This window comes from Ambystoma mexicanum, chromosome 6p (genome assembly GCF_040938575.1).
Source record: "Ambystoma mexicanum isolate Mex_15411 chromosome 6p, UKY_AmexF1_1, whole genome shotgun sequence".
NCBI classification, from domain to species: Eukaryota; Metazoa; Chordata; class Amphibia; order Caudata; family Ambystomatidae; genus Ambystoma; species Ambystoma mexicanum.
In genome coordinates, this window is record NC_090935.1 from 81,581,542 (window position 1) to 81,595,374 (window position 13,833).

The window sequence follows — 13,833 nt, forward strand, 5'->3', positions numbered from 1 at the left end:
ATGAACAGCAACATGAAGAAGAACTCCAAGCCCAACTAGATAAGGATACTCCTGACAGTAGTCAACCTTCGTTAACAGGAAGCCAAGAACCACTGGGAGAACCACTAATAACAAATGAGGCAGAATTAGCTATGATAGAAGTAGAAATCACCATGTGTCACTATGAAGATAAGGAAGACTTAACTATACTACAATCAAAACTAAACAATGAACAAAGTAGCATTTTTCAAGAAGTAACAACACAAATTGCACATGGTGTAAAACATGAAAATAAAGAATGTTCCTGCCATAATTATAAACCTATACTACTGTACGTTAATATACTACTGTACGTTAGTGGTGAAGCTGGTTCTGGCAAAACATTCCTAATCAAAATCATTAGTAAGTTCCTTCAACAATTGACAAACAACAAACTGTCAGCTGTTGTCACTGCCCCCACAGGTTTAGCTGCCTACAACATAGGTGGTGTTACATTACACCGATTACTACTATTACCAGTAGAACACCAGAACAAATTAGACTATTACAAACTTTCTGCAGAACCTGCAATGGAATTACGCAGAGTATTGAAACAAATGAAAATGCTACTAATAGATGAAGTGAGCATGGTCTCCAACCTGATGTTAGCTTTGATTCACCTCAGATTACAAGAAGTACTCAAAACAGACTATGAAGAGCTCTTTGCAGGAAAACACATTATTGTTTTTGGAGATCTCCTTCAATTAACACCAGTAAAAGGTGAACCTATTTTTAAAACATTAGGACACAAACTCTGCCGTAAAACTGTTGGCAGCATTGGAAATGTCAACCTTTGGCAACATTTCCAATACAGAGAATTAACAGAAAACATGCGCCAATCTACAGATCTCACTTATGCCAACATTTTAAAAAGTTTGAGAGTTGGTATACTTTCTAAAGAAGCAGAAACAACATTGAAAACCCGGCACATTAATGCACTTTATGGCGATAATGCATGTGCTACAGATGTTATGGAACAATTAGCCCACAAAAATGTCAAATGTATGGCCTTAATGCCAACTCTTTCAAGCTGTTTCAAATTCAATGAAATCATGCTAAGTAAAGAAATGCAACCAATAATGGAAATTAGCGCCACAGACAAACTAGATGTACATGGTATGACACTACCCATGTGTAACCAAGCCACAACAAGACTAAATAATTTAGAAAAATCAATCTCAAACACAGCAGGCTTAGAAAAGATGTTAAAATTATCCTTAAATTGCAAAGTAATGCTTAAACGTAACCTTGACGTGGACCAAGGACTAGTTAATGGAGCACTGGGTACAGTTGTTGGCTTTCAAACATACCCACGTGACAACAAAATTCAGTTTGTCAATATACTCTTTGACAAACTTTCAGAAGTAAAACGGATAGGACGCTCAACAGCTAGATTCCTTCTCTTCAAAGATATGTATGTACGCAGAGAACAATTTTCTCTAACTCTTGCATACGCAGTCACAATTCATAAATCACAAGGTCTTACCCTAGACAAAGCAATGATAGATATTGCTAACACAGTCTTTAAAGAAGGCATGAGCTACGTAGCACTGTCACGCTTACGTACACTTGACGGTCTATTTCTAATCAACTTTGATGCAAGTAAAGTAAACGCTGATATTCCTTGCATTTTAGAATATAATAGACTTCTCTCACTATACACTCCCCATCTAAACACATATTCTGTTCCACAAAAACTAAAACGTTGTAAAAGAAAACTAAATCAAACTGAAATGCAACAGGACGTCACTGGAAATCCTCCAAAGAGAGTAAAAGAAACTAATACTCCATCAAGTACCACAAACAAAAAAGAATTAATTAGAGAAAGTAAACCAGGTACTTCTTTAAAGAAGGAAGACAAACTCCAAAAAAAACAGTTAGATACAGAACTACCTGGACCATTTAAATTCTCAAATATAGTTGGTGTAAGTTGCTATGCAAATGTAGCAATGAATATTCTATTTCAATTACCACCAATTGTTGACAACATTTACTTACACAGTACAAACCCATTGTGTTTACAAATGTTAGTACTTTACAGAAATGCAGCAAACAATCCTGACAACACATATAGTGTTTTTGGAATAAGACGACAATTGGACTACTGTGCTGGAATGGTGAAATTCACTATAAACTCACAGGAAGATCCACAAGAATTTCTAATGTACTTACTACAAGTACTGGAAAACAAAAACATACCTATAAATGAAATCTTTCAGATTTCATACATGTGGAAACATACATGCACTCTCTGCAACAATGTAACACAAGAAGAAATCCCCAATGAACGCTTCATATATATATCAATACCAAATGGTGAATCCATTCCATTTCAGCAACTTGTACAAAATGCAAACCATGGTAGATTATGCTCTACCTGCAATTCAGATAATCGCTCCACGTTAGTAATACAAACACATAGTAAATACGTAATACTAATGCTTCTACGTTACAATGCAGATGGTACCAAAAACAACTGCAAGCTGACTGGATTCACACATGGTCAAATATCACTTGGTAAGAAAACCTTCACAGCAATAGGTATAATCTACCACGCAGGAGCCACAACCAATTCAGGGCACTACACTGCATACATAAAAAAGAAATGTGGATGGTTTGAATGTAATGATAGTACCATTACTCTAAAGCAGAGATTACCAGCAAATCTTACAAACGCTTATTTGATGTTCTTAAAACCAAAATTTGATAAATAAACTGTATTTAAACCTTTAAGTAAATTTGCGTTACAAAAATATAAACTGTTAGAATACTCCAAAATCTATCTAACTGCTCACAGATTCTACAACAACTAATCAGATAAATGAATACCACTAAATTAGACCAAAAAATAGACAGTTAGAATACGCCAATTGGTATCTAACTGTCTCAAAATTATACATTTGTGTTAAAATAATATAAACTGTTAGAATACTCCAAAAGCTATCTAACAGCTCAAAGATTCTACAACAACTAATCAGATAAATGAATACCACTAAATTAGGCCAAAAAATATACAGTTAGAATACGCCAATTGGTATCTAACTGTCCCAAAATTATAAATTTGTGTTAAAATAATATAAACTGTTAGAATACTCCAAAAGCTATCTAACAGCTCAAAGATTCTACAACAACTAATCAGATAAATAAATACCACTAAATTAGGCCAAAAAATACACAGTTAGAATACGCCAATTGGTATCTAACTGCTCCAAAATTTTACAATATCAAAACAAAAGAAGAATCTGTTACTGCTCCAAAAAAAATACAACAAAGCAAAGTACAAAGCATTAGCCAGAAACAACAAGTGATCACTGAAAACAAACAAACAAATAAACTGTAGCATAACAGAAAAAGGTTTTTTTTTTAAATCCAACATGGATTTTTTTTTCTCCCACAGACCCAATGATTTTAGCAACAAATACAGAAACTGAGCAAATTGCACAGTACTCTTATTTGTACTCTACTAAATATGAGGGTCGAAAAAAAATAAAAGTATATTGCTTATACAATGTAATAATTCGTTACAAAATACTAATACTAACATGCTATTTTCTTTTATCACAGAAATGAAGAAAAAAAACATGGACTCCCATTACTAGACCAAACAGTAAGTATACAATAATAAGGACAACCATATCAGCACATCACATCCATAGTATCTAATACCTTTGTTCCTTATACATTTGTTTTTGACCCAAACTTATAAACAAATATGAATGTGATATGCTGCGGTGGTTGTTGCCAGGGCATAGAGTCTTGGGTGCATGGCCAAATGGCATGAACGTAGTGTTCCAGTTGGGTAGCACCGACTCAAGGATTTTGAATAATGGGGAAGGATACAAATTGGGCAAGAGTGTGGTGGGGTGTCTTGGTCAGCAGAGGGTTTCTTCAATAGAGGTAAGACAGTTGCAGATTTGAAGGTGGCAGAAAATTGTCCAGTGGAGAGAGAGAGATTAAAGAGAGATACGGACAAGTGATAGAGACTAAGGGCCTCATTACACGGATGGCGGTAGGGATTTACCGGTACCGGTAAAATACCGGTACCGGTAAATCCCTACCGCCTTACTACGAGGTCCCTTTGCGGGTTGGGGGATTTAACGCCTGCTTTTTGCAGGCGTTAAAATCCAACCCGCTAAGGGACCTCGGAGCTAATTACGGCACCGCAAAATTGCAGTGCCGTAATTAGCGCCTTCCCCATTCCCATAGAGCCATATGGAGCCGAAATGGGAATGGGGAAGGGCAATGGCGGAAGGGGGATTTACCGCCCCTCCAACCTTGGAATGAGGCGGTAAATCCCCTTTCCGCCAAGGCGGTGCCGGTATTTTACCGGCATGAGTCATGGCGCTAATAGCGCCATGGCTCACCGCCTACCGGGTAATGAGGCCCTAAGTCTTCGACCATTTGGGGAGGGAAAAGTATCTACAAGAATGTAAGATGGTTTGGCACTGCTAAGGATGGGTGCTAATTTAATAGGAGAGTGTAGAAAAGGTAGGAGGAGGAGGTGGTAGACAGAAGGAGGTATGGGGAGTGAGGCAGAGGGAGTTGTGAGAGTGACACACATTTTATAGATTGTAGAGGAAATGTAGTGAGAAAAGTCATTAGTCTAAAGGGCAGAGGCAATGGATATTGGCTTCAGAGGTGTGAGAAAAGATTGGAGGGGTGATTGCAAAGGGAGAAGATTTGGTGAGTGACATATGAGGATTTGGCAGAGTCCAGTACACAGGTTAGGCAGCAAGGACATGTGTGTAGGCTCGGAGTAGGGAAGGTGTCTGTAATTTGCAGCAGCAACGCTATTCATGGCACCTGTTTGTTTTGAGGGTCTGAATTTCAGAGGTGGTCCAAGGCTGAGGACAGGGAGGGGAAGGTGTTAATGTGTGAGCAGGATAGTGTTGGTCAACTGGAGTCATAAGTGCATCGTAAAAGTCACAAAAATAATGGTCAATGGAAGTGGCATGAATAGGTAAATAGGTGGAGGGACCGAGCTGTTAAAGTGAACAATGGCGCGACCAGAGGGAGAGGGGTCAATGAAGAGTTTGGAGGAGAAGAGTGAATTAAAGAGAAAGACAAGGTCAAGAGAGTGGGAGCACTGGCCGTAGAGGGAGTAGCCAGATAACAGGGATTTAAGTTCAAGGTAGGTGGCTGCAGGGGGCTAGGGGAGGTTAAGGTCCCCCAGCATGACAATAGTGATGTTTTTAGAAAGTCACTCAAGGAGAAGGATCAGTTCAGGGAAGGAGGAGATGGCTGCATCAGGGGGGCATAGAGAGTCAGAACAGCGAGAGGAGTATGAGGGAGGAGTTGGATAGTGTCAGATTTAAACGAGTCACAATTGATACCATAGGAGGATACAGGGGGAGTGTTGAGGGCCTTACTGATAAGGAACCCGACTACACAGCCCTTCCCAACAGATCAGCGAGAGTGGAAGGAGGTAGCAGAGTCAGTGTGGAGAGCTGCTAGTGTAGCAGAGACATGAGGGGAGATCTAGGTTTCTGTGATAGCAAGAAGTGAAAGTTGAGTCAAAGTGGTCAGTGATTCCATCTCATACAGAGAGTGCGTGCCCCTTCAAAGGCCCTTCACAATCATGGATTTTATTTATCTTATTTATTCTACTATCCCATGTACTGCACTTTCCCCGCTCTCTTCCCCCACGCACTTTTCCCTTTCCCCCTTCCCATGCACTTGCGCGATCTGAATGACACCTGGCATAGTAGGATCGTTGTCTGTCTTCCCTTTGTTCCCCCTCCCTTGCCTCATCGCGCCTCAAAATACTTGTGTATTGGCGCGATATAAATGCCATATCATATCATATCACAGAAACCTTTGATATAACTGTGCACAGAGTATAACATATGAATCATTGACACAGTTCAAACATAATATAACAGCTGTGAAGGATTCACTCACTGGTGCTGTTTGAAAACTCTCCTTCTGCACACGGCACACAGTCAAAGCAGCAGGTGGGCATCTGCTTCATGGGAGCTTGTCTGTACCCTGGAAGGCAGCTCTCACTGCAGACAGAGCGAGGAGCCTGTGTTAATAAAAGAACATTAGAAACATTGGAAAAAAGGTGGATAATGTTTTAGGAGACCAAAACCAGCCATTTGGATGTTTGCGAAAGGTAAGGCACTAGCAAATGAATAAACGTGTGGAAATGTGTGAACATTCTCTTGTACTGGAAATGGTAAAGCCAAGCCTTTCCAATTTACTTGAAAGAAAGCTCAGTGCATGTGAAGGCTTAAAGACAGCCCCATCCATCGACTCGTTAATGAGCCAATGACAATCAAGGTCTGCGCTGAAAGTGGTACATTTAGCCATCGAAGCCTTCTAACTCTCCAGTTCGGGGCCATATTATAGAGTGCTGCCCTTACATGGTGGCTGCTTATCTGAATGGTTGATAATCAGGCAATGGTTTTCAATAATGCTAGTGATCACATCCTCTCTTTGTGATGTGTTGTTCATGCTAGTGATCACATCCTCTCTTTGTGATGTGTTGTTCATGCAGTGATCACATCCTCTCTTTGTGATGTGTTGTTCATGCTAGTGATCACATCCTCTCTTTGTGATGTGTTGCTTCATCTCAAACAGATCATTGTAACAACATGATTCCAAAAGAGGACAACATTTGTTTAGTGCCTGTACATCGCTGACATTGCAGGTTTCTTGCAATTCTGTGGTAGGAGTTTGAGAAATATGATTCTTATGTATAATGGGTGTAAGGTGCACATATGAGGGCATCGTGAGATACAGACCCTCAATATTGAGCCTTAACTATGCTGAAAGATACCCAAATGCAAAGTTTCACATCAAGATCACCACCGAAAGAAATAAAATGGAACTTTTTGTGTAAAGGAATTTTGCAACCACTTTCAAAGTATGCAGGGCACCAATACACAGACCCTTTTAAGTTTACCTTTTGGAAGATTTCCAAAGGTATCTTTGTGAAATGTCCCTTAGTAATGCTTGGATTACAATTTTAAAGTTGTAAACACAAACATTCAAAGAAAGGTGTGCCCACCATCACAAAATATTAACAAATAGAAAATACATATGCTGATTGTTCATAGATATATCAATATTCCTCATACCAACACTTGTTAAGCCATGCATGCAATGAAGTTACCAGAGGATATGATAGTTTCTGGGGGGTGCGATAGTAATCGGCAAGTAATGTTTACTGTGAACAGGTTCAATGTGTGCCAATGTATACTGGGTCAGTTTCGTAGGATAGCATTTAGCAATTAATGTTTACCTGGCATTTACCTGGCACTGTGAATAGGTCCACTGTGAAGCAATGTATACTGGGTCAGTTTCATAGGATAGTATTCGGTAAGTATTGTGTACCTGGCACTGTGAATAGTCCACTGTGAACCAATGTATACTGGGTCAGTTTCGTAGGATAGCATTTAGCAAGTAATGTTTACCTGGCACTGTGAATAGGTCCACTGTGAACCAATGTATACTGGGTCAGTTTCATAGGATAGTATTCAGCAAGTATTGTGTACCTGGCACTGTGAATAGGTCCACTGTGAACCGATGTATACTGGAACAGTTTCATAAGATATTATTTAGCAAGTAATGTTTACCTGGAACTGTGAAAAGGTCCACTGTGAACCAATGTATACTGGGTCAGTTTCATAGGATAGTATTCGGCAAGTATTGTGTACCTGGCACTGTGAATAGGTCCACTGTGAACCAATGTATACTGGGTCAGTTTCGTAGGATAGCATTTAGCAAGTAATGTTTACGTGGCACTGTGAATAGGTCCACTGTGAGCCAATGTACACTGGGTAATTTTCGTAGGATAGCATTTGGCAAGTAATGTTTACCTGGCACTGTTAACAGGTCCACTGTGGACCAGGAATACTGGGTCAGTTTCATAGGATAGTATACGGCAGGTATTGTGTACCTGGCACTGTGAATAAGTCCACTGTGAACCAATGTATACTGGGTCAGTTTCATAGGATATTATTTAGCAGGTAATGTTTACCTGGAACTGTGAAAAGGTCCACTGTGAACGAATGTATACTGGGTCAGTTTCATAGGATAGTATTCAGCAAGTATTGTGTACCTGGCACTGTGAATAGGTCCACTGTGAACCGATGTATACTGGAACAGTTTCATAGGATATTATTTAGCAAGTAATGTTTACCTGGAACTGTGAAAAGGTCCACTGTGAACCAATGTATACTGGGTCAGTTTCATAGGATAGTATTCGGCAAGTATTGTGTACCTGGCACAGTGAAAAGGTCCACTATGAACGAATGTATACTGGGTCAGTTTCATAGGAGAGTATTCAGCAAGTATTGTGTACTTGGCACTGTGAATAGGTCCACTGTGAACCAATGTACACTGGGTAATTTTCCTAGGATAGCATTTAGCAAGTAATGTTTACCTGGCACTGTTAACAGGTCCACTGTGGACCAGGAATACTGGGTCAGTTTCATAGGATAGTATACGGCAGGTATTGTGTACCTGGCACTGTGAATAAGTCCACTGTGAACCAATGTATACTGGGTCAGTTTCATAGGATATTATTTAGCAGGTAATGTTTATCTGGAACTGTGAAAAGGTCCACTGTGAACGAATGTATACTGGGTCAGTTTCATAGGATAGTATTCAGCAAGTATTGTGTACCTGGCACTGTGAATAGGTCCACTGTGAACCAATGTATACTGGGTCAGTTTCGTAGGATAGCATTTAGCAAGTAATATTTACCTGGCACTGTTAACAGGTCCACTGTGTACCAGGAATACTGGGTAGGTTTCACAGCATAGTTTTTACCAAGTAATGTTTACCTAGCACTGTTAACAAGTCCACTGTGGACCAATGTATACTGGGTCAGTTTCCTAGGATAGTATTCCACAAGTTATGTTTACCTGTCATTGTGAATAGGTCCACTGCAAACCAATGTATACTGGGTCAGTTTCATAGGATAGTATTTAGCAAGTAATGTTTACCTGGCACTGCGGGCAGGTCCACTGTGAACCAATGTATACTGGGTCAGTTTCACAGGATAGTACTTAGCAAGTAATGTTTACCTGGCACTGTGAATACGTCCACCGTCGACCAATGTATACTGGGTCAGTTGCATAGGATAGTATTCGGCAAGTAATGTTATCTGGTGCTGTGAATAGGTTCACTGTGAACCAATGTATAATGGGTCAGTTTGGTTGGATAAACCGGATTTGAACCTCATACCTTTTTCCAGAGTACATTGGGGTGATCAAAAGGAAACATATTATGTATATATGCCAGATACTTCCATTTTATATGAAGAAATCTTAGCCCCCTCTAGTGGGTACGCAGGCATGCTGGAGAGTCTGGTAAATTGATTGTGGCTGTGAACAGGAAATAAAAGTAAACACATTATTTGGAACTTAAACTAGTTATGAAATGCCTTTTGAGATTGAGGCTGACAACTTGCCTGAGTATGTAATGAATATGTGATAGGATCGAGGAATGATGAAGTTGCGCCACTAATACTCAGTTTGTCTCAGCGTGTCAAAGTAGTGGCCTTTGAGTTCCTTCTGTGGCTCATGTACTTGTTTAAGTTTGGACTGGGGGCTGCATAAAACATAAAACATGTAGATTCCGCAAGTGTTCTTAGTGTTACTGAATCCATTACAAAGAACTCTGTCCCACTCAACAAGTACCCAGGGCCAAGCACACAAGGTGGCTCATACAGGAGCATATTAATAGAAGCGGAAAGTGGATCGAAATTGGTCTGCGGTGGCATTATATTTTCCATTTCAATTGTTGAAGGCGTGGCATCTATGCTCCTCATTGCGGCCTATGGCTTAAGAGATCAGGTGGGTTTGGAAGGTGGATCGAAATAGGTCTGAAGTGACATTACTTTTTCCATTTCAATTGTTGGAGGCATGGCATCTACTCTTCTCATTGCAGCCTAAGGCTTAAAGCTCAGTTGGATGCGGAACGCGAAATGGAAAGTGGATCGAAACTGGCCTGCAGTGGCATTATTTTTTCCATTTCAATTGTTGGAGGCATGGAATCTACGCTCCTCATCGCGGCCTAAGGCTTAAGAGCTCAGTTGGACACGAAACACAGAGCCGAAAGTGGATCGAAAGTGGTCTGTGGTGGTCTGCGTGTGATTAGCGGTGAGGAGTGGTAGGTTTAAAAAGACTGTCAGACCATCTAAAATGAAGATACCAGGTAGCCGGTTATAAAGAGGGGCGACGGCTCTGGCATTTTATGGTCAAGCGTATCGTGTGTTACCGAAAGAGGAAATAAAATGCCTTGTGAAACATTTACTGAGAGTTGGTGTCCGCCTCATAAGAAATTGTTTGGGTCAATCCCCCCAGAGTTCAATAGTATCGGGAAAAGAGGCCTGATTACAAGGCAAATAAAAAAATGTATGGTGGGACACGGTTCGTGCTGACCCCTCCACATCCAAGCATACCTCTTCACAGTGACTGTAGAGCTCGGTTTCCCTGAGCCGTAATAGGCATCAGTTTTGCACGGTGACTGTGGACCTGGTTCTCTTTGAGCCATGTTAGTTGTTAGTTGCTCACAGTGAATGTGAAGCTGGGCCTCTTTGATCCATTATAGGAGTCAGTTGCTCACGGTGACTCTGGAGCCGGGTCTCCTTGAGCAGTGTTAGTTGTTAGTTGCTCACGGTGACTGTGGAGCTGGGTCTCTTTGAGCCGTGAAACTTGTTAGTTGTTCATGGTGACTCGACTCCAGAGCCGGGTCTCTTTGAGCCATGATACCTGTCAGCTGGCACATTGCTAGTGGAGCAGCAGAAATCCCATTGCTTGAGTTAGTACCTCTTTGCCTCAGCCTTTTTTTGGTTTTCCTATTTGTATAAACCATAGGACAAATTGGGTGGCTGCAGGTCACCTTCACTTTGATTACAACTTTGGAATAATAAAGGGTTCATGCCCTGAGAGTAGTTCCTCACCTACCCTGGAAAAGAGGAGATCACATCAATCAGATCGACAACAAATAAACTTGATCACCTCCTTTTTCTCTCCAGTAGGGAAGAAATGTAGTGGCATGGGAAGGCCCATACCACCCTTAAGTACTATTGAAGAGGGGGGGGGCAAAGGGAAGGGTGAAAGAGAATCAGCATAGTACTATGGCAAAAAGACAACCCCCTCTGAATGAGGTCTACAGTTACAACATGAATACGTCCAGTAATATCGACTGCAACCAGGGAGAGATCATACATCTTCCAATGTACAACACCCCTCCAGACCTTAGTTTATCAATGAACATGTCTCCCTCAATTACACATCACCTCTCGGGAACAGACACTGCCGGCCCGTGGTCGATGCAGTTCTCAAATGGCCATCACCATCCTCCGTAAAAGGTGTGCAAAGCATGTTAGGCTTCGCTAACTTTTACCGCAGGTTTATCCCCGAGTTCTCTCGAATAGTCCAGCCCATCACTGCCTTGTTAAAGAAAAACAAACGTTTTGAATGGTCTACCGAGGCGGAACAAGCTTTCCAGGATTTGAAGACTAAATTTATCTCTGCACCAATCTTAAAACACCCTCGCCCCGAACTCCCCTACATCGTGGAAACTGATGCTTCAAGCCTTGCCATGGGGGCAGTTCTATCACAAAAGGACCCGGTAACCAATCAGTTGCATCCCGTGGCATTTTGGTCCCGCAAATTCTCGCCTCCTGAAGTCAATTACACGATTACTGACAAGGAACTTCTGGCTATCAAGTCTGCCTTTAAGGCTTGGCGGCATTATCTGCTGGGGGCCCGACACACCGTTACTGTGATTACGGATCACCGAAACCTGCAATATTTGAAAACCGCAAAAGCCCAATCCTCTAGACAACTCCGTTGGGCATTATTCTTTGCCGAGCTTGACTTCATAATTACCTATCGACCTGGTACAAAGAACGGTAAAGCCGATGCCCTTTCTCGGATGGGAGTGGAAGAACACTTGATCAACCCTAAACCTGTACCAATCATTCCCGAACAAAGAATTCTGGGTGTAATCGCCACAGAATCCATAGAGGAAGTTAAGGATAAAGCCAGGCAACTTGTAACTCCAGCAGACATACAGAATTGGCATCTGCAGGGAAAGGACTTTGCAGTAAAGGACAACTTATTGTATTTCCAAGAACGATTATACCTACCCAGCACAGATTTACAGAAAAAAGTAATCTCTTGTTATCACGACTCTTTAATGGAAGGTCATCCCGGTATAGCCAAGACCTCAGAAAAGATCAAGCGCTACTTCTGGTGGCCGTCTTGGAAAAAAGATATCAGAGACTTTATAATGTCCTGTGGAGTATGCGCCCAAAACAAGAGTCAAAAGGAAAGACCAGCAGGCCTCTTATGCCCTATTGACATCCCACCTCGCCCTTGGCATACGCTTTCTATGGACTTCATCACCGATCTACCTCCATGCTCCGGATACAATACGATTCTAGTAATCGTGGACTTATTCTCCAAGATGGCGCATTTCATTCCGCTCAAAGGCTCGCCAACAGCAGCAACTCTGGCCCGAGAATTTCTCGAAAACATCGTCCGACTGCACGGTTTTCCTTCGGTTCTAATTTCGGATCGAGGTAGTCAATTAATTTCTCATTTCTGGCGAAGTTGCTGTCGGTCGGCTCAAATTGATGTGAGGCTATCGACCAGTCACCACCCTCAGACCGACGGACAAACCGAGAGGACCAATCAAACTCTGGAACAGTATTTACGCAGCATGCTGCAACAAACTGAAAAAACTTGGAAAGATATCCTTTGGATAGCCGAGTATGCCTACAATAACTCTGTCCATTCTGGAACTGGGAAAACCCCGTTTTTTCTTTTGTACGGCAGTCACCCTCGAACCTCGGAGTTGGATCCCCTCCAAGATCTTGAAACACCAGCAGTAGACTACCTGCATTCTACAATCACCCAAGCCTTTAAGGAAGCTGTTTCTCACCTTCAAAGGGCTAAAGAACAATACAAGAAAGGAGCAGATCAACATCGGAAGGAAGCCCCTCACTATCAAGTAGGGGATCAAGTCTGGTTATCCACCAAATATCTATCTCTAAAAGGGCCACGCACATTCAACCCAAGATACATTGGTCCCTATTCCATCACTACCATAGTAAACCCAGTAGCGGTCAAGTTGGACTTGCCCCCGCACATGAAGATACATCCGGTCTTCCACGTCTCTCTATTAAAACCCGTGCAACCTCAAACCCGACTAACCAAATCTCCAAAACCTATCCTAGTTGATGGAGAACTCGAGTTTGAAGTCAAAAGCATTCTGGACTCCAAGATCTCCAAATCTAAACTATTCTACCTAATTGACTGGAAAGGCTACGGCCCCCAAGAGAGATCCTGGGAACCTGCTGAATATGTCCACGCTCCTCGCCTAATCAAAAGATTTCACTGAACATTTCCTGACAAGCCAAAACCCCCGGAGAAGCCCGGTTTGGGAGGGGCCTTGTGGGGGGGTACTGTCATGATCTCTGCTTCCAAAAGGTCAGGGTTTTCCCAACTCCCTTGGAAGCAGATCCATAACCCAGGTTCCGAGTGCCAACCAGTCCCAATTGGGACCTTTTGGACCCAGTCCTGGCGCCAGTGGCACCAGGCTCATAAATATGCCCAGTCCCAGCGCTGGAAGCACCGGGCTCATAATGCTTGGGTGGACTTACCTGCAGCAGACCATGCTGCTTACTTGCCTGCCAGTTGAGCCTCTGATCCTCTTCTGTTTGGAACTACTTTTCCTGTTGGGTGGGGCTGGAGCCACTCCCTAGATTCAGAACACTGGAACTCTTCTGGAAGGCAGGAACTCTTTTCTTACCAGGAACTCTTTTCTTACTTAGGCGTGGCTGTGGAAGGA

At 42.0% G+C, this 13,833-nt stretch overlaps 1 protein-coding gene across 1 annotated transcript in view; it reads right to left on the minus strand.

Annotated features, from left to right (window-relative positions):
* The window catches only part of LOC138510682 (vomeronasal type-2 receptor 26-like), a 469,167-nt gene that overhangs the window by 162,706 nt on the left and 292,628 nt on the right, over nt 1-13,833 (minus strand). Inside the window, exon 5 of the mRNA XM_069626460.1 lies at nt 5,920-6,043. Within this exon, the coding sequence (XP_069482561.1) occupies nt 5,920-6,043 (124 nt within the window). The remainder of the gene's footprint in view (nt 1-5,919; nt 6,044-13,833) is intronic.